The 22,240-nt window shown below is 43.2% G+C and overlaps 1 protein-coding gene across 1 annotated transcript in view; it reads right to left on the bottom strand.

Annotated features, from left to right (window-relative positions):
- Positions 1-22,240, bottom strand: part of LOC145416532 (endothelin-converting enzyme 2-like) — a 339,110-nt gene that overhangs the window by 14,091 nt on the left and 302,779 nt on the right. Inside the window, exons 6-10 of the mRNA XM_080285497.1 lie at positions 20,251-20,313; positions 11,645-11,848; positions 10,835-10,962; positions 6,186-6,289; positions 5,949-6,079 (exon numbers count right to left, since the gene is read on the bottom strand). Coding sequence (XP_080141623.1) covers positions 5,949-6,079; positions 6,186-6,289; positions 10,835-10,962; positions 11,645-11,848; positions 20,251-20,313 — 630 coding nt within the window. The remainder of the gene's footprint in view (positions 1-5,948; positions 6,080-6,185; positions 6,290-10,834; positions 10,963-11,644; positions 11,849-20,250; positions 20,314-22,240) is intronic.

Here is a 22,240-nt window from a genome sequence, read left to right as displayed (position 1 = left end):
CTCTCATCACCCCATCCATATATATATTGGACAACCATGGGGACATCACACAGCCTGGTCACATGTCCACACCGATCATGAACCATTCACTCAGATGCCCATTAACCCGTACACATGTTTCGCTGCCATCATAAAAACTCTTGACGGCACCAAGCAGCTTACCATCTATAGACAGTAGGCCAGCATGCTCTCCAATACAAATTTCTCTAACTATCTACACCAAACTACATGCACAGTACACACTACACTTCCTTTTCCAAAATTTAAAAAAATCATGGAGTCTCAACACTCAGCCTCAGAGTCCTGGGGGGGGGGGGGAGACCATAAATGCCCCCACCTTCCGCCCCTCTCCCAGTGACAACTTGAGCTGCCTGGAACCACTGTCTGACTCACTTCTTCTTCATTTCTGCAACATTCGCGGGCTTTCCTCTAACTTTCGCTCTGTTGAGCACCACCTCTCCTCCTCTAAACCTCACCTTCTCTTTCTAACTGAGACTCAGCTGTCTGAGGCAACTGACAGCAAACCCTTTTCTGTATCCTCCTACTTTCTCTATACTCATTTCAAAGCCAAAGATGGCTGTTGTGTATATATACACAACGTCTTATCTTGCTCTCGTGTTCCTGAACTTGATTCTTCTGAATTCCCTACACTCTGGCTTCAGCTTTCCTGTCATTCTCTGACTAAATATATCTGTGCTGTTTACTTATCTCCTAATTCTACTGACTATCAAAAATTCTTCGACTATCTTACTTCTACGATGGAACACATTCTATCCATTTCTCCTTTCTCTGAAATCTCCATTTTAGGAGATTTCAATGTTCACCACCACCTTTGGCTCTCCTCTCCTTTCACTGATCCACCTGGTGAACAAGCCTTCATCTTTTCTATCCTTAATGACCTAGAGCAGCTTGTACAGCACCCTACCCGTAACCCAGACTGCCTTGGAGAGAGCTCCAACATACTTGACCTCTTCCTTACAACTAATCCTTCTGCTTACACTGTTAATCTTTTCTCTCCGTTGGGCTCCTCCGATCACAACCTTATCACCTTAACCTGTCCTATCACTCCGGTACAGCCTGTGGACCCTCCAGGGAAACGTCGTCTGTGGCATTTTGGAGCCACGGATTGGGAGGCCCTCAGGCAGTACTTTGATTTTCCCTGGAATGATTATTGCTTCCATGGCCGGGAGCTATCGGAGTGTGCCTTGCGCATTACGGAGGTTATTCTCTTGGGCATGGAAGCATACATTCCTTTCTCGTATCCTTTGACTAATGCAAGAAAGCCATGGTTTAATCATGCTTGTTCTAATGCTGTCTGCAACAAGGAGAGGGCCTACAAAAGGTACCGGAGCCAACCCACCCCTGAATCACATCTTGTTTATGCTTCTGCCCGGAATCGTGCTAAGTCTGTTCTTCGCTCTGCTAAAAATAATTTCATCCATACTAAATGCTCCCAACTCTCCAACTCGAATTCTTCCTGCTCCTTCTGGCACCTTGCCAAAAACCTTTCTGACAACTTTACCTCATCATCCTTCCCTCCTCTATTCTACTCTGATGGTTCTGTAGCTATTTCTTCTACTGATAAAGCAGATCTCTTCACACAGACTTTCTCCTCCAATTCTACCTTAGACGATTCCGGTGCTGTTCCTCCATCACTTCCCCCATCTGAGTCCCTCATGGCTGACATTAAAATTTCTTCAGTTGATGTATTTTCTGCCATCACTGGCCTCAGTACTAACAAGGCATATGGGCCTGATGGGGTCCCTCCTGTTGCTCTCAAGACCTGTGCTTCTGTGCTTACACCCTGCCTAGGCAAACTCTTTCACCTTTGTCTGTCAACTTGTACCTTTCCTTCTTGCTGGAAGTTTGCTCTCATTCAGCCAGTCCCAAAGAAGGGTGACCACTCCCAACCCTCCATCTATCATCCAATTGCTTTAACATCCTGTATTTCAAAAGTTTTTGAGTCAATTCTCAATAGAAAAATTTTAAGGCATCTTTCCTATCACAATCTTCTTTCTGATCGTCAGTACAGGTTCCATCAGGGACGCTCCACTGGCGATCTTCTCGCCTACCTTTCAGACTCCTGGTCATCCTCCTTTCGGGACTTTGGCGAAAGCTTTGCCATTGCATTGACATCTCAAAGGCTTTTGATCGAGTCTGGCATAAATCTTTAATTTCCAAACTGCCCTCTTACGGTTTCTATCCTTCTATCTGTGCCTTCATCGCTAGCTTCCTTTCTGGTCGTTCTATAGTCGCTGTTGTAGACGGCCATCGTTCTTCTCCTAGATCTATCAACAGTGGTGTTCCTCAGGGCTCTGTCCTATCACCAACTCTCTTCCTTTTATTCATCACTGACCTTCTAAGATGTACATCTAACCCTATCCACTCATACGCCGATGACTCCACCCTTCACCTTTCCATTCAGTTCCCGCAGTGCCCATCTCAGTAGTTACTTCAACAAACAAGGGATGAGGCTATGACACACCTAATGTCTGACTTGGCTCGTATCTCTGACTGGGATAAAAATAATCTGGTTGTTTTAATGCATCTAAGACTCAGTTCTTACACCTATCAACCCGACAAAATCTTCCACAGGTATACCCACTAATGTTTAATAATATTCAGCTTAATCCTGCATCATCCTTGAACATGCTTGGGGTTTCATTTACTTGGGACTTATCTTGGAAAGATCATATTACATCTCTTGTAAAATCTGCTTCCAAGAGATTAGGTGTGCTAAGCCAACTCCGTTCTTTCTTTACCCCTGCACAATTGTTGACTCTATACAGGGGTTTTATCCACCCCTGTGTGGAATACAACTCTCATGTGTGGGGAGGCTCCCCACATACAGCTCTTCTCAATAGGGTGGAGTCAAAGGCTTTTCGTCTCATTAACTCTCCTCCTCTTACTGACTCCCTTCAAACCTCTGTCTCTTCACCGCACTGTTGCATCTTTCTCTCTTTTCTATCACTACTTTAATGGTCACTGCTCCTCTGAACTGTCTGCATGTATTCCTCCACCTCTATGACGGGTGCATAGCACCCGTCTAGCAGCAAACTCTCATCCCTTTTCTGTCCAACTCTCTAATGCAAGAGTTAACCGTTACTCCCAGTCCTTTATTTATGCAACAGGTTAAAACTGGAACTGTCTCCCTCTGTCTGTATTTCCTGCTGCCTATGATCTCCAGTCTTTCAAACGCAGTGTGTCCAGGCATCTTGAAATGATCGGATCTTGAATTTGGCCCTCTATTGTATTTTGTTTTTCTCTTGGAGGGAACTGTTATTGCAGGCTCATGGCCTTAGGTTCCTTCTTCCTCGCATAAAACAAAAAAAAAGTACACCATACATGCGCATAACTTTCCACAATTCTTCTCTGTCCACTTTGTCGTATGCTTTTTCCAGATCCATGAATGCCATAAACACCTTATGGTCTGCCTCACAAGCCTTCTCTGCTATCTATCTCATGATCCACACATCTTCTGCCACTCCTAAAGCCACACTGTTCATCACTCCCTAGGACTTCTGATATCTCTCATTCTTTCTCTATAATAATTTTTCCATATACCTTCCCTACTACGCTTATTAAATTTATGCCAAGATAATTCTTGCACTCACTTCGCTCACCTTTATTTTTGTACAAGGGTACAATCACAGCGTTTTTCCACTCTGCTGGCACAGTTTCACTCATCCATGTCTTCTTACATATCTCCAAGAAGCACTTCATTCCACTGTCTCCACTACACTTAATCATCTCTGCATACACTTCATCAACCCCAGCTGCTTTCCCATTTTTCAGCCCCTTCACAGCACTCTTCACTTGTGTGAGTGTCACGTTTCCTGGCACTCCATTCCTTTTCTGCACACCCCCAAAGCCAATCATGTTTACAGCCACTCTGTTCTCTCTATTCCCATTCATCAGGCTTTCAAAGTATTTTTTCCATCTGGTTTTCAAAATATTCTGTCCATCTGGTCCTTACTTCATCCCCATGGGTTAATATTCTACCACCTACATCCTTCACACCATCACATTTCTATCCACTTTCACTTCTACATTTCCACACCTCTTTTCAGAATAACTGCCTATTTTCAGAGTAGTTTGCATTCAGTTTTCTTCCTATACCATCATTTACCTCCTCCTTTTTCCTCTTCACTAGTCTTTTTCCGTGCTTCTTGCTCTCAGTATATTCAGTTCTTATTTCAACTGAACCCCTGTCCTGTAATCCCTTTAGCCACTTCTTCCTCTTTTCCTCCATTGCTCTCTTGACTTCATCATCCCACCATGCCATACATTTCTTCTTTGTTGTTACTCTTGCCACACCACACACCGCTTTAGCATATCAAACTAAGCAATCCCTATATGCACTCCACAGGCTGTCCAGATCCATTTCATTCCAATTCACTGATTCCAACTCCTCCCATACTTTGGTCCTGTAATCATCTGCCATTTCTTTGATCCTCAGCTTCTCAACTTTCAGTTTTTCTCCCTGACTGCTCCTGTCTCATCTGATCCACCTCACATCTCTCAGCTTGATCTTGCATACCACAATCATATGACCTGACAGACCTCCACAAAGTCCTCTCACAGCCCTCGTATTGGCATCCATTCCCAGCAATGACCTCTCTACGAGCACATAGTCAATCAGGCTTCTTTCCACATGATCCCCGTTCCCCCTACACTATGTATATTTATGTGCATCTCTATGTTTGAAATACAAGTTACAAATGCACAACCTCCTCTCCTGTTATATATCCTTAAGTCGCTTCCCATTATCATTTTCTCCTGGTACTTCATTACAACCCATTATGTTATCCTCAGGACCAGTGCCTACCCTTCCATTCATATCACCCATTACGATCACTTTATAGCTCCTGGGCATTTCTCCCACTGCTTCATCCAGCTCATCCCAAAACCTGTCTTTCTCTCTCTCTCACTCCTGTCCTCACACAGTGCATACGCTACAATCACCGCCACTTTCACCTTCTCAAACTTGAATGTGGCATACATACACCTCAAGCTGACACATTTGTAGTCTCTCATTCCACTCTGCCACACCTCATTCATCAACAAAGCAACTCCTTCCTTGCATCTTCCTCACCCATTCATGCCCGATCTTAAACATTTCACACCCTCCCAGTGCTCCACTTTGCACCCTTTCATCTTTGTTTCACACAATGCCATCACAGCATATCTTGCACTCTTGAATACATTCACCACTTCCACCCTCTTGCTCTCCTCATTCACACCTCTCACATTCCACATGGCCATTCGAATCTGCCCATTTGGTTGGGGCCCTGGGCAGGTATTGGGCCCTCCGAGGCTCTCAGAAACAACTGCCATGATTCAGTGATTTTGGATAGAGGAATCTGGGGGACACTTAACCCTGCCAAAAACCCTGGTTATATGGTTACCACCCAGCATAGTAAATGGTTTCCTGGGTATAGGAAACCATTTGGCTTGTCACTCAGTGTAGAGATCATAAGGCACCTCTACACTGAGTGGATGATGGGCACCCCCACCCACCACCATCATAATTCATCTCACTACACAGTATATAATAAATCCCTATTTACAAGTTCCCTTTTTTGACACTTTTCTTTTCTTTTTTTTAAATTAAGTTCATAATGAATTACAGAATGAGTGCTTATTAGAGGTGCACTGTTGCCTCTAAAGCTCATCTGCCCGTTGTCCCTACTTTACACTACCAATCGTATGGAAAAGATGATACAGTATTTTGAAACACACCCTTGCCTAATAAGGAGCACTGTCAATGTACTTTTCATTCATTTGTTCATTTTTAAAGGCTCCAACATGCTTGCATGCATTGGCCTTGGTCACTTAATGTCTCGATGTTACTTGATCTCTAGCAGCCACACTATTCAGTCCCTTATCCATGCGGTCTCAAGTCTTGATATCCTTTTTTGTGTTATATATAAAATAAAGGGACCTACCACTCTGACATTATCCTGGCGTGCTCTTAATCTGGCAGGGGAGCGTTCATACAAGGATCCCAGTCCAAAGCTGAAGAACTTGGCCGTAGACTGAATACAAAACTCCCAGCGTTCCAGTGACTCTTCACGACCTAAGAGCAAAGCACAAGATATCAGCTGGTTTATTTATTTTACATATATGCTACTGACATGGTACCAAGAGAGGAATTATAGCAAATACAACAAACATGGGCACACCTGTGAATTCCTTATGGTAGAGGTGAAGTACGCGAGTGTTCTCAGAGGACAAGTATGGGATGTACGCCGTCACAAAGTTGAAGATCAGGTAGTTGTTGAGCAGGCTGAAAGAAAAATAAGATGGTTTAGATAAATGGTTTTTGAGGACATGAGGGTCATATAAATGCCTAGCAACTACACCTGGATCATTAAATGCTCATTACCACCCGTGTTGCAAAGGAAGTGGAGTAGAAATGTTTTCAGTTGTGAGGTTGGCTGGCTGGCTTTGTTTATGTGTGGGTAAACAAGATATCTCATGAACGGCTTTAACTATCAACACGAAAGTTTCAGGGTATCATGATGTGGCCAAAATCTTGGACATGTTCGAAAATGGGCAATCAGGGTCAGGGTCAAGGCAACCAAAATGGCTGCCAAAGGTCAACTAGCTGATCTTTGGTGATCCTGATCTTGATTCCAAGTGCCCATTTTTGAACTCATTCAAGATTCTGGCCATATCTTGATACCCTGAAAGTTTCATGTTGATAGCTCAAGCCGTTCATGTGGTATCTCGTTTACCCACATGCAAACAAAGCCAGCCAGTCAACCTTACAACTGAAAACATTACCACTCAGCTGGCTTACGATTCACATTGCGATGCGAGCGGAATGGTAATGTTTTCAGTTGTGAGGATGGCTAGCTGGCTTTGTTTGTGTGTGTTTTACATCCTGAATTTGCATCAAATCAGAAATAGGGGTGCAATGTTATGTGCCGAGGAAAAACTTTTCAGCCACGCAGGTAATAAGATCCCATCATGAGATGGCTTCTAGTTGATTACGTCATTTTGTTTATAAAGACTTGAACATAAATGCAAGCATCAGCCTTGGGCACCTAATGACAGCTCTCCATGCTGCTTACTCTCTCGCAGCCTGTTTTGCAGTTTCCTATTCCAGAAGTCACACTGTACTGTATAATCATCATCATCATCATCATCATCATCCAGACCTCCTTTCCCACCCAAGGGCAGGGTGAGGAGTAGCAATGTCCAGACAGCCCAAATTTGCCCAATCCAATGTGCCATGCTTCCATTCACTCATCATTCAAGCCCCCAGAATCCTGGCTCTATCGGATATGCCAAAAACATTCACCACGTTCTGTAGCTTCACATAAGCGTATCCAATTAATTCAGTCCAGATGCCGTCACGTTAAAAAGGGGTGCCAAAATCCCTCGTCATGCACTTCTCCTCACAACACTGACCCAGCAAGCTCGATCTCTTGCCAGTTCCCTAACCTCACCGACTTCCAAACCTCTCTTCCTCACACACTCATCCACCATATCTCTCCACCTGCTCCTTGGTCTACCTCACCTCCTCCCTCCTTCAAATTCGCTCAGATATACCTTTTCACCACTCTATTGTTATCCGTTCTCTCCACATGACAATAACATCTCAGTAAACTCTCTTCGATTCCGATGTCCACTGACCTCCTCACTCCACATCTTTCACGAATCACATTATTTCGTATCCTATCCACCCTCTGTACTCCACATACATTCCTCAGCAGTCCCATCTCCACTGCTCTTACTCCTAACTTTTCATTTTCATGCCACACCATAGTCTCACATCCATATGTTAAAGTTGGCACTAACACTCTCTCATGTAAGCCTAGTGCAGCTGCAACAATCAAGCCTCTGTTTCTTATCAAGGCCTTCAATGCACCAACTACTTTTCTTTCTTGTGTCACTCTACTTTCAACTTCTTTTGCACATTTTCCTCTCTTTTCTATCACTGTACCCAGGTATTTGAACTCTCTCCAATTCCAGTCTCTCTCCACTCACTGTAACATCACACTGGGAGTCACCTTCTCTCTCAATAACCATCACTTTACTCTTTTCTACATTTACTCTCAAGGCACGACGCTCACAGACATCCACAAAACTCTACATCAGCCTACCAAGTTCTTGTCCGGTACTTGCACGCAGTACTGCATCATCAGCATACAACAAATTTAAGATATTCCATCCATCACCATTCATTACCAACACCATCCCTCTCTCCATTACTCATGTTTTTACTTCTCTCATCACCCCATCCATATATATATTGAACAACCATGGGGACATCACACAACCTTGTCGCACGCCCACACCAATTGTGAACCATTCACTTAGATGCCCATTAACCCTCACACATGCTTCACTACCATCATAAAAACTTTTGACAGTACTTACAGCTTACCATCTACACTGTACATGTGCAAAACTTACCACAATCCCTCTCTGTCTACTTTGTTGTATGCTTTTTCCAGATCCATGAATGCCATAAACACCTTATGGTCCTTCTCACAAGCCTTCCCTGCTATCTGTCTCACTGCAAATAACTGATCCACACATCCTCTACCACTCCTAAAGCCACCCTGTTCATCACTCACTAGGACTTCTGGTATCTCTCTTACTTTCTCTATAATAATTCTTCCATATATCTTCCCTACCACACTCAATCAACTTACGCCACAATAATTCTTGCACTCACTGCGCTCACCTTTATTTTTGTATAGGGGTACAATCACAGCCTTTTTCCACTCTGCAGGCACAGTTTCACTCATCCATGCCTTCTTATATATCTCCAACAAGCACTTCATTCCACTCTCTCCACTATGCATATCAGCATACACCTCATCAACCCCAGCTGCATTCCCATTTTTCAGCCGCTTCACCTGTGCGAGTGTCACGTTTCCTGGCACTGCACTCCTTCTCTGCACACCCCCAAAACCAATCATGTTTACAGCTGCTCTGCTCTCTCTATTCCCATTCATCAGGCTTTAAGAATATTCTTTCCATCTGGTCCTTACTTCATCTCCATGAGTTAATAATCTACCACCTGCATCCTTCACACCATCACATTTCTTTCAGCTTTCACTTCACATTTCCACACCTCTTTCCAGAATAACTTCCTATTCTCAGAGTAGTGCACATTCATTTTCCTTCCTAGGTCATCATTTACGTCCTCCTTTTTCCTCTTCACTAGTCTCGTTACGTGCTTCTTGCTTTCAATATACTCAGTTCTTACTTCAACTGAACCCCTATCCTGTAACCACTTTAGTCACTTCTTCCTCTTTTCCTCCACCGCTCTCTTACCTCCTCATCCCACCATGTCGTACCTTTCTTCTTTGTTGTTGCTCTTGCCACACCACACGCCACTTTAGCAGTCCTAACTAAGCAATCCCTATGGACATTCAACAGGCTGTCCAGATCCATTTCATTCCAATTCACTAATTCTAACTCCTCCTCTACTTTGGTCCTGTAATCATCTGCCATTTCTTTGATCCTCAGCTTCTGAACTTTCAGTCTTTCTCCTTGACTGATCCTCTCTCTCCTAATCCACCTCACTCCTCTCAGCTTGATCTTGCATACCACAATCATATGATCTGACAGACCTCCGTATTGTCCTCTCACAGCCCTCGTATCAGCAACCATTCCCATCATCGACCTCTCTATGAGCACGTAATCAATCACGCTTCTTTCAACACGATCCCCGTTTCCTCTATACCATGTATGTTTATGTGCATCTTTGTTTGAAATAGAAGTTACAAATGCACAACCTCCTCTCCTGTTATATATCCTTAAGTCGCTTCCCACTATCATTTTCTCCTGGTACTCCATAACAACCCATTATGTCATCCTCAGGACCAGTGCCAACTCTTCCATTCATATCCCCCATTATGATCACCTTGTAGCTCCTGGCCATTTCTCCCATTACTTCATCCAGCTCATCCCAAAATCTGTCTTTCTCTCTCTCTCACTCCTGTCCTCACACGGGGCATACGCTACAATCACCGCCACTTTCACCTTCTCAAACATGAACTTGACATACATACACCTCAAGCTGACACATTTGTAGTCTCTCATTCCACTCTGCCACATCTCATTCATCAACAAAGCAACTCCTTCCTTACATCTTCCTCACCCATTCATGCCCGATCTTACACATTTCACACCCTCCCACTTCTCCACTTTGCACCCTTTCATCCTTGCTTCACACAATGCCATCACAGCATATCTCGCACTCTTGAACACATTCACCACTTCCACCCTCTTGCCCTCCTCATTCACAGCTCTTACATTCCACATGGCCATGCGAATCTGCCAATTTGGTTAGGTCCCTGGGCAGGTATTGGGCCCTCCGAGGCTCTCTGAAACGACTGCCATGATTAAGTGATTGTGGACAGGGGAATCAGCAGGACACTTAAACCTGCTAGAAACACCGGTTATATGGTTACCACCCAGCATAGTAAATGGTTTCCTGGGTATAGGAAACCATTTGGCTTGTCACTCAGTGTAGAGTTCATATGGCATCACTCTACACTTAGTAAGTGGATGATGGGCGCCCCCATCCACCACACTGTATAACCTCATCCCAAATCTTTTTCAGCCTGCTTCTCACAATTCTAGTCTCAACATTCACACCTCTCACCCTCTGCACCCACTTGACATCCTCCATCCTATTCACATGGTCAAGCCATCTCAATCTACTCATGAAGGGAGTTAATGAAGACTGTACTTAACTCCTGCAGTAGTAAATGTTGATCCTACACTGAACAATATCTTTAGCACATAGCACGAAAAACAGAGAGATATCCCTGGCTGAATGGGTTAATGGATTCAGTTGTCATACTTCCTGTCTGTTGTAGAGATGAGCTCTGAGACATCACTGAAGTACTCGCGTGACACCACCAACACATCGGTGCGGTGGTCCAGTTTGCTGTTAGGGAACATCTGACGCAGCAGGGCCAACCATGGCACCTGTGAAAGCAATTGGTTATACTTATTGTGTTGCTGTCACATAAATCTTGTCCGAACTTTTTGTCTAATAGCACTTTTGCCAGGAATATAGCGCAGTACATTTACTTTGATTTATGACTGACAAAACTAAACTGGTCGTGACTTGAATTATGATCCATCATTCTGCAAACACAAGTACCATAACTAAAACATATCAAACACTGTATAAAGTGTGTCAAAAAACGAAAACTACACGATTCTCTCCTAACCCACGGCTTTGTCACTTCTCAGAAAAAAAAGAAGAAAACATTATCCCAGAAACAGTAACAGAACTAGGTATCTGATTTTACCTATGATTAATCAAGGTTATTCCCTATTCCATTTATCAGTGTCAGACAAAGCATTATCCTTGTGCCACCCGAAGTTTTAAAAACGTCACTCTGATGCCAAACTAGAGTAATTCTGCCCTCACACCTTCATTCTCTATCAGCTCTATCTTGACCTAAAACTGCAAAACTCTACATCTTAAATGCTGAGCTGTAACAAGAGGTTAACAACAGAATATGATGCTAGTCACGAAGGAGTGCTTTGGAAAAAATGCAGAACCACAGTACTGTTTATTCTGCCAGCTATATCTTAGCACTCAAGTTGTGGATGTGTCTCAGTTCCATCAGTTAAATACAAACGAACTAGAGCAACTCACACTTCGAGCAATCTGTGACAATTCCCCGATGGAGATGAGGTTATTGGAGGCGAGGGGGTCATTTAGCACACTCTCGGGTGGGGTGATCTCTGCGATACGACTCTCGTAGTGGAAGAGGTGGGCAGCAAACTCAAGGGCATCCGGTCCACTGGCATCAAAGAGCTTCACTGTGTCCTTGATGTACTGTTTGTAGGTCTGTTCCACCTGTTGGGATTGGAGGGGTTAGCTTACTGCCGTTGTTGTCATCGTAATTGTAATCGTCATCATCATTGCGACCTTGTCCACTTACGAATGGGATAAGGAAGGGTACGGAGAGCAAGGAAAACCCTGATGGAAAACTATGGTAATCGTGAGCATGCCCAATAAGACAGTTTGTGCAAAGTAGAAATATAATAAATTAAGACTGGCTAATTCAGTGCTGGACTAGGGTACAAGGAGTGGCAGGATTATGGTAAAAACTATGCAGATCTGGAAAAATGAAGACATAAGATGAATATAAATCTGAGAAGGTTGCAGATACACTGAGGACAATGAAAAGGAACAGGGAAGTGAGCATGGAGGGAAAGAAGATGCATGACAGTTTGTGATCCCCACTTTAACGTATGAAAGTGAAGCTTGGACTTGTATTTTCAGTGGTGCAGGATACTCCCTAACACCTCATCCTTAGCGATTTATTTCTGGATATGGCTGGTCCTTTTGTACGTTATTTATGCACAGTATGGTTGTTACAAGGATTTAACAGAAGAGTGTAGTACAGACATTAAATCGCTTAGGAAAAGGTGCCAGGGAGCTTCCTGAACGGACGAAAATTCTCTGTTAGAAGGACACAAGTCAAGAGTGAGGGGAGTGGAAATGAGTTATCAGAGAGAAGTATGTGGAGTTATGTGGAGAGACAGACAAATGAGGATGTTAAAGAGTGTTGTGGTGTTGATGTGGATGTGCTGAAGTGGGTTGGTCATGTGGAGTGGAGAAATGAGAGAATTGACTGAGTAGGTGTGGATGAGGTGGAAAAGGAGAGGGGGAGGGGGGAGACCATAGAGGTGTGGATGAGGTGGAAAAGGAGAGGGGGAGGGGGGAGACCAAGGATGAGACGGGGGGGGGGATGGGGTAGAGAGGTATATGAGCGAGGGTGATGTGAGTCTGGGGGAGGGCAACCTGATGACAGAAAACAGGGTGACATGGAGGCGATTTGTTTGTGGCACCCAGTCTGGGATTAAGGCATCTGGGAAAGATAGATATATAAATACAGATATAAACAGAGAGATCGGTATAGAATGACAGGTACGTAAACACAGACAGACATATAGACAGCTTGAGAGGTGGGATGGTGAACAGATAGATATAGATAGATAGACGTATGGATACAGAAAGAGGTAGGCAAGTAGGAAAAGAGACAAATACTGATACAACGGAGGAGGTAGGTTGGTAGAGAGAGAGAGAGAGAGAAATATTGATAGACAGACTACACACAGGCAGGCAGACAGACCAACAGATGGGTAAACAGATTGATTGGAAGATAGCGACTCTGTGTGTGTGTGTGTGTGTGTGTGTGTGTGTGTGTGTGTGTGTGTGTGTGTGTGTGTGTGTGTGTGTTTACCTAGTTTACCTAGCTGTATTTATCTAGTAGTGATATACAGGAAATGAGCTACGATCGTGGGGTTCCGCCTTCGTTTCTCAGTAAGTCAAATTTTACTTTGAGCTCGTACAAGTTTTTAGACTGGACGATCTCTTTGTCCAGGCTATTCCACAGGTCTGTGTACCTATATGGAAAACTATATTTCATGATATCCTTCAAGTAACTTGGCTTTTTCGGTTTCATTCCGTGTCCTCTTGTTACTCTCCCATCCCATACAAACAGATCTTTTCTGTCAATTTTATCTACTCCCATCATGACCCTGAACACTGCAATCATGTCCCCCTCTCTCTCTCCTTTCTTCTAAGGAAGGCCGATCCAGCTTTTCCTGCCTCTCTCTGTACGACAGATCTGCCAGGCTAGAGACCATTTTGGTTGCTGTTCTTTGTATTCTCTCGATCGTGTTAATATCCTTCTTTTTGTGTGGGGACCACACTACTGCCACATATTCCAACCTGGGGCGGATCATGGCCACTATCAATTTTTTCATCATCTCATCCATGTAATGAAATGCTACTCTTATGTTAGTCATGAGATTATACGTCTCTCTAACTGCCTTGTTAATGTGTTTTTCAGGTGACAAACTATCATGGACCAGCACTCCGAAATCTTTCTCTTCTCTCGCTTTTGTGATTGGTTCATTACCCATCAAATAATTCAGTGATGGCCTCTGGGTACTTTTACCCATTTCCACTATTTTACATTTTTTTTTTCCCGCTGAATATCATTTCCCACATCCAGCTCCAATCATGAATCCTATCCAGGTCCTCCTGCAGTATCTCACGGTCTTCCTCAACTTCTACTCTCCTCAAGCTCTTTGCATTATCAGCAAACAGACTTGCATAATTGTTCCTTCCATCTACCATATCGTTTACGTAAATCAGGAACATGACTGGCGCCAACCCCGAGCCTTGTGGGACACCACTTGTTATTTCCCTCCATCCAGACATCCTGTCTTTTCTTACTGTCCTCATTTGTCTCTCTCTCAAGAAGTCTCTCATCCACTCCAGGAGGTTTCCCTTGAGTCCTCCTATGGGCTCCAATTTCCATATTAGTTGCTTGTGGGGTACCTTGTCAAAGGCTTTCTCCAAATCTAAATACACACAATCCACCCAACCGTCTCTCTCCTGTAGCATGTCAATCGCTCATGAGTAAAAGCTCAACAAGCTGGAAACACATGACCTTCCACTTCTGAATCAAAACTGACTTTCAGCCAAAATATTCATCTCTTCCAGATATTTTATCCATCTGTCTTTCAGGATCGTCTCACACAATTTTGCGACCATGCTGGTCAGGGACACTGGTTTATAATTCAGGGGTTCTTCCCTGTTTCCTCCCTTATAAATTGGTACCACATTTGCCCTCTTACATTCCCGAGCCACTTTCCCTTCTTCCAGAGAACACACAATTATACATTGAATCTTATCCGCCAGTTGTTCTCTGCATTCCTTCAGTACCCAATTAGAGATTCCATCTGGTCCTGGGGCTTTCCTTATATCTTGAGTTTCCAGTAATTTATACACTTCCTGTACTTCCACTTTTATATCTTTTATCACTACATTTCTAGTCACTACCTTCCCCTCCACAAACTCCTTTTCATTAGCGAAACCGATTGGAAACATTTGTTCATTATTTCAGCTTGCATTGCTGCATCTTTATAGACCTCTCCTTCTACTTTCAGTTTGGTGATTCCTTCCTTTTGTTTCAATTTGCCATTAACAAATCTATAAAGCAATTTCGGTTCTTCCTTACATTTGTCAGTTATCCCTTTTTCCAAGTTCCTTTCATTTCTAATTCTTCTGTATTCTTCCTTTGTTCTATTATTATCTCTCTTTCTCCACTTGTTCCACGCCATGTCCCTGTCGTTTTTTGCTATCATACACCTGTTAAACCAATCATTTTTCCCGTTTTCTTTCCCACTTACTCTTGGAACACTTTTCCACTCCCGAATTATAGAGGTGTGTGTGTGTGTGTGTGTGAGAGAGAGAGAGAGAGAGAGAGAGAGAGAGAGAGACGTTACCTATTTTCAGGGTTTCATTTTTACGTGTCTGATAGAGAAACGTGATTTGTGTTTAGGGAAATGAGTGAAATGAATATAGGGGGAAGGAAGGGTAATGAAGAAGGGTAGAAAATATATATATAATTCATGAAACGCAGAATACCATAACAATAATCTTAAATCAATCTTGCTAAAAAAATATAAACACATTTCGAAAGTGAGAAAAGAAAACGGAGAGCATAAACAAAACTAAAAAAAGATAGAGTATATGTTTTTCATGTTTGTTTGCTCGAAAGTCCATGAGATTATCAAAATTAATGTTATTATAAAAAGCAATATTGTAGACAAGTGAAAATACAGCGTTAAAAAATATTCATGCGATATTTTACGACTCAGTCACTATATTACACAAACTTGATATATAGGAAACTGATCTTAAAGTAATTTGATGGTAAACTTAGCCTAAGACACACCATGCATTAGTGAGGGAGGAAATGCGCACCACAATCCACACCAAGGAATTACCCATCAGCACAGTACATGGGATTTCAAACACTGCCTACTCCTACATAACACTGGGTGATTTTTTCCGTGCTCTCTGCATCCAAACACACTTCAAACCTCTACACCGGTGATGCCAAATTCAGTGCTACAGACGAGAAGTGTACGAATTACTGCTGACAGGTATAATGTAGTGTACTAAACTCATGCATCTGTGATCACATTTACACTACATCTGAACGCGTGATGCCAGAAATATACAAAAATGGTGGTGATATGTATGTATGTATGTATCTATTCATCTATCTATCTAACTATCTATCTATCCTGTATTCCCGTCCACCCACGAGCATTTTTTTTACCTCAGAATTAGTAAGAATAATATTTAACCCAGAAAAATATCTACATACTAAAGAATATCACATAGGTCTAATGAATTCTCTTAATTTTCATACAATAAATATCAGTAACAGAATTTTAAAGATCCCAATAAGAAGTAGTCATGTTATTTACTGGTATTTATATGGTTGTGGATTGACAGGTTTGAAGTAGGGTGCACGGTGTTACACATAAAGAGTACATTACATAGAACTGACATTCCATTTAGAGAGAGAGAGAACAGATAGACATTTAAGCATCTCAACATCAATATACATCAATATATACGCGTAAAAATAACTATAATCGTCCGCTCAAGTCCCCGATATCAACACACGTCCAGAAGTATTTAAATAAAGGAATATCTATGGGTATTTTCCCACAGACGACAAGCTATTCTGGATTCGCCTTTTCGCGCGCTTTCGTTTAATATGTGTTTGCTCAAGAGGAAGAGGAAGAGGAAGAAGAGGAAGAGGAGGAGGAGGAGGAATGCAGATACAGTTTCAGTCAAAAGTCCTTTCCCTGTCTAGAAATCTTTAAAAAATATAAAACAAAGGAAATTTTGCTGTACTAACCTGTCCATAGCTCCCTAACACCTCTTCCTTAGCGATTTATTTTTGGATATGGGTGGTTAATACTGTTTTGTGGGTTATTTATGCTGACTAGGGCGAAATTGGAAGGATTTATGTGACACCGAAGAGGCCTGTAAGGTGTAATAAAAATAAATTGCTTAGGAGCAGTTGTTTAGGGAGATTCCTTTTCAAATATTCATGACTCGATCGTAAAACAGCACACAAGGGAGAGGAAGAGGTGTGTGTGTGTGTGTGTGTGTGTGTGTGTGTGTGTGTGTGTGTGTGTGTGTGTGTGTGTGTGTGTGTGTGTGTGTGTGTGTGTGTTGGGGGAGGTGGGCAAACTCATACCTACATCATCAGCACCACTACTAACACGACCCAGCACCACCATGAGAGAGAGAGAGAGAGAGAGAGAGAGAGAGAGAGAGAGAGAGAGAGAGAGAGAGAGGCGGGTGGGGGAGGGGGGAAGTGGAATAGACAGGCATAGACAGACAGACAGACGCCCAGCCCAACTTAACCCTCCTCAGGTAGACTAGTTTCGCTTACAACACAGGTACACCTGGACTAGTCAGACCCAACTTTTAAAATATGCTGTAGAGTCACAAGTGTGTTATATAAAGAATTCCTGAATATCCCTCGATGTATTAGGTCTTATCAGTTACAAAATTATGCAAATAAATCTTGATTCGCATAACTGTATATATATTTAAACAAAAAAATCGAAAAAGTGCCAAATCATTTTTTTTTTTTTGGGGGGGGGAGTCGAAAGCAAAAAACAGTATGAGCCCAGCACTTATTTCACAGCTTGAGGGATGGAGGTCTTTCAATATGGGTATACAAGATCCCACACAATGTAAAAATACCCTGCATAATAATAATAATAATAATAATAATAATAATAATAATAATAATAATAATTCTCCCCCTCCTCATGTACACCTTGGTTTCACAGACCCGGCATGCAATTCAGAGTGATATATTGCAAAAACTGACAGACACGGAAGTAAACCCCGTACACCCTGCAGGGGCACAAAAATCAGGAAGCTATTGAGGAGGACAGGAATCCCAAGCATCTATAAGTTACCGAATTATACCATCGAAAAAAACTGCCCAGGTGTACGTGGGGAGGGTGAACAGGTATTTAACTTATTACTAAGAAGCTTAAGAACCAGAATTTATATCCTGTAAAAGCGCCCCTTGGTTGATATAATCCCGTGGAGAGGTATATGAGAGAGTGGGGCGTGGGTTGGGAGCGGGGCAGTGAAATGGCGGGGGACAGGGCGACGTGGAGGGGATTTGTTTGTGGCCACCCCGAACGGGATTGAGGCGCCTGGCAATAGATAAACAGATGCGCCCCTTGGTTGATATCATTCCGTAACTTGCTTAACACACGGCCACCGACAGCCATCACCAGGCCCGGGGCAAGAACATGGAGATCAAGCTGCCCTCCCCCTGAAAACAGTCTTGGATATATTAGTCTTGCTCGCGGCTACACTACACCCTAACCAATTGTTTCGCGGCACTCTGATGTACCGCTAAATGAAGCGTAATGAGCTACACCGCCTTCCCCTCCCTCTCTATAAAACAACGATAATAACTGCAAAGAAATTAGAGTATATTATGTACGGGAAAATGAGACACACACACACACACACACACACACACACACACACACACACACACACACAATGTAATCCCCTATCTACGTCCTTTGCTATAAACGGAACTGATACCTATACTCTGCCTAATAAATAAATAAATAAATCCCACGAAATACATCCCAGCTGTCTTGAAAAATGAATTAGGATTGTGTGTGTGTGTGTGTGTGTGTGTGTGTGTGTGTGTGTGTAGGTGGGTCACATGACACCGCTACGCCTATACGACGGACATGACACCCTTACGACACGGACAAAGTGGTGTCGGATGCGTAGTGGCGGGAAAGTGACACGAGATGAGGGCGCCATATTTGACACAAACTTCAAAATCTACCAAGAGATGTTTTAAGCCACTTTATATTACACTTTAAGAAGGTGTAGTTTATTCTAAGTTCATTCTAAGTTAATTCTAATGATAAGTAAGTGATTTGGTAAAGTTTTAAGTAGTGGGGTAGAGAGAGAGGTCGCCTTGCTAGTAGTCACCCCCGAAATATCTTTGCTCACTCGAAATTTCCGAAAGAATATCCACTTTTCCCTTCAAAAATCGTTCCCCTGGAGCCATTTCATAACTAAACCCCCCGTTTTAAATATTCTGGATACGCCCCTGATCTTGAAGCAAAAATAAATCCATAAATAAATGAAATAAATCAATAAATAATGGTATCTCGTTGTCATCTTTCCCGCCGCCACTGCTGCTGCACTCTGGTGGCGACTCCGTGAAGCACAACTGACAGCAAGACGGCGGACAGGGAGAAGGTTGTGACAAATTCTCCAACAGACGCGACAGGTGCTGAGGCAAGAGTGGTGGTGGTAGTGGTAGAAGTGGTAGAGGCTGTGGTGGTAGTAGTGGTGGTGGTGGTGGTTAATACAAATCACAATTCAAACATCCATCATTACACTGGATTGAAACAGCAATTTTTGGAGACGTTGGAGGGTGGAGAGCCCATCCTCCCCGAAACACACACTCTGGCCCTTCCTCAGCTTCCTCGGGAGACGTATATTCAGGAACTGCCAAAGTCGCCCATGAGAAAATGATAAGAAAAACAAAGATGGAGGGTAAAGGAGAACGTGACTTATTTTCCGAGAGCTTTAGAATTTATGGGTACGTTTTTTCAGAGAGAGAGAGAGAGAGAGAGAAGAATAAAGGGTAGCAAGACTTATTTTCCAAAGGAGCCTAGGAACTTATATTTTTTTAAAGTAAAATTAAGAAAGGAACAAGGAAATTTTTTATAATACATAAGAGGAAGCAAGGGAATGCGGAATTTATTATTATTACTCTTATTATTATTATATTAATTTTAAAACTGCATTATTTCAAAGGCTATTCGTCCTACAGCCTTCAAACTGGGTCAGCTTAGTGGGCCAGGTGTCCGTTTCTCTTGGCCAAACATGGCGGCAAATCCGTCAACTGGATCACCTATATTATCCACAACACAGAAGAGTAGGTCAGCCAGGCTATCTCAAAAACCGATTAAACTGCAAACTGACACTTGACTACAATACAGCCTTAAGGCGGACGCAGTGCAGAAAGTAGCATGGTTCCAATTAGCTGATTATTCTCTGATATCGCCTGGGGAAAAAAATAAAGCGGGACTTTTTCGGATATTCTACAAGTCAACTAATTTTCCATAAAGGATTAAAGCCGGAGCCACCAAACTCGCTGGACTTACAGACTGCGATGACCAAAGGTGACTTAGAACAAGGTCAGTGACGCCCTCAAGGTCCCTCTATACCTCGGTTTCCAGTAGGCAATGGCTGTGGCAAGGTTTTCTTTACCAAAATTCTCAGGACACTTTTTCCGTGTTTTAGTTATTATTATTAGGGTTTAGGATGTGGGGTATGACTTAACAGGACTTGTGGTAACTTACGTCGTTGTTGGGCATACGGTCGTAGTAACTGCGGTGTGGCATCGAGAACCCCGACGGCAGCAGCTGGGGAGAAAAGTGTGGTTAGGTGTGTGTGGTAAAAAGAATGGGAAAAATGAAAATTTACACGCACACATACGCACATACGCAAAAAACATACATACACATACCTACATACATATACATACATACATATACTTAAAGAAGGGGAGTTGAGACGTAGAAGAGAAAGAGGGAGAGGAGGAGGAGATAAGTAGGAATGGGGGAGAGGAAGGAGGGAGAGAAGAGACGGGATGGAGAGTTGGAGACGATGAGGGGAATCAAATGGGACAGGGAGAAGGAGGGGAAGAGGGAGGGGGAGTGGGGAGGGAGGGGAGAGGGTAGTAACTGCGGAGGGGGGGACATCATCTTTGCCTACACTTCTCATTCACATGCTCCAGCTGCCTGACCTCTTCACATCCTGCCTGCCTAACCTCTGCCTCTCTGCCTAATTACATCCCTCTCTACCTGCCTACCTGCCTACACCCTAAACCTACCTACCTTCCTTACTACCTTCATGCCTACTTACCTATTTGCTTACCTGTCCTCTTCACCTGTCTACCTACCTACCTACCTACTACCTACCTACCTACCTACCTACCTTACTACTTATGTCTACCTGTCCCTTTCGCCTCCTACCTACCTCTCTACCTGCCTGCCTACCTAACCACTGCTTCTCTGTCTAAGTACACATCTGCCTACCTGTCTGCTACCTATGCTCTGATTTTATTTACCCTGCCTTACTGTCCTGCCTAATTGTCTGCCTACCTGCCTATATTCAGTCTCTGCCTCACATCTTTGCCTTACTGCCTTCATTTCTACCTACCTACCTACTTACCTACCTACCTTCCTTCCATCCTTCGTACCTACCTACCTACCTACCTACCTACCTACCTTCCTTCCTACCTACCTACCTACCTACCTACCTACCTACCTTCCTTCCTTCCTTCCTTCCTACCTACCTACCTACCTACCTACCTACCTACCTTTCTTCCTACCTACCTACCTACCTACCTACCTACCTACCTACCAACCTTCCTTCCTTCCTTCCTTCCTTCCTACCTACCTACCTTCCTACCTACCTACCTACCTACCTACCTTCCTACCTACCTACCTACCTACTTACCAACTGTACCTCCTTCCCTCCCTGCCTACCTACTTACCTACTATATCTCCTCCCTTCCCTTCCGACCTACCTACTTACCTACCTACCTACCTACCCACTGTCTTCCTGTATGTCTGTGTTTGTCTGTCTGCTCTCCCACATCCCTTCATGCATGTTTCACACACACACACACACACACACACACACACACACACACACACACACACACATTACGTTCCTGTCAGAGGCTTTGGTTGAATTAAACTGAGTGCACTAAGAGAAGGAATTTTTTTTTTTTACGGGAGAAGGAGGAGGAGGAGGAGAAGAAGACCGAGAGGGAAAGGAAATTATTAGCCTGCATCCCGTTTTATATAGCGTAAGAGGCAAGAGGAAAGATTATTACCATATGTTTTAAATGACTTGTAATTTTGGTGGGTTTGCCGTCTGTCTGTATGTATGGAGAGAGAGAGAGAGAGAGAGAGAGAGAATCTTTTTTTTTTTTCCCAAACTAATTTTCTCACAAAATATTTGAGAAGAAAAAAAGGACGTGTGTTTTTGCAATATACTGTGTGTGTGTGTGTGTGTGTGTGTGTGTGTGTGTGTGTGTGTGTGTGTGTGTGTGTGTGTGTGTGTGTGTGTGTGGTAGTCTTTAATTATTCAGGCTGGTGCAGTATCAACACAACCCCCACCCTGACCCCCACCCTCACCCCCACCCTCAATTATGCTAGTAACGAAGAAGTGCTGGGGAACTTCATAAGGTAGTTAATTGCAATCCTATATTTATCCTCTCTCTCTCTCTCTCTCTCTCTCTCTCTCTCTCTCTCTCTCTCTCTCTCTCTCTCTCTCTCT

This window comes from Coenobita brevimanus, chromosome 106 (assembly GCF_032717465.1).
Source record: "Coenobita brevimanus isolate Jiangsu-jjx chromosome 106, ASM3271746v2, whole genome shotgun sequence".
Taxonomy (NCBI): domain Eukaryota; kingdom Metazoa; phylum Arthropoda; class Malacostraca; order Decapoda; family Coenobitidae; genus Coenobita; species Coenobita brevimanus.
This window is presented reverse-complemented; position numbering and strand designations above follow the sequence as displayed.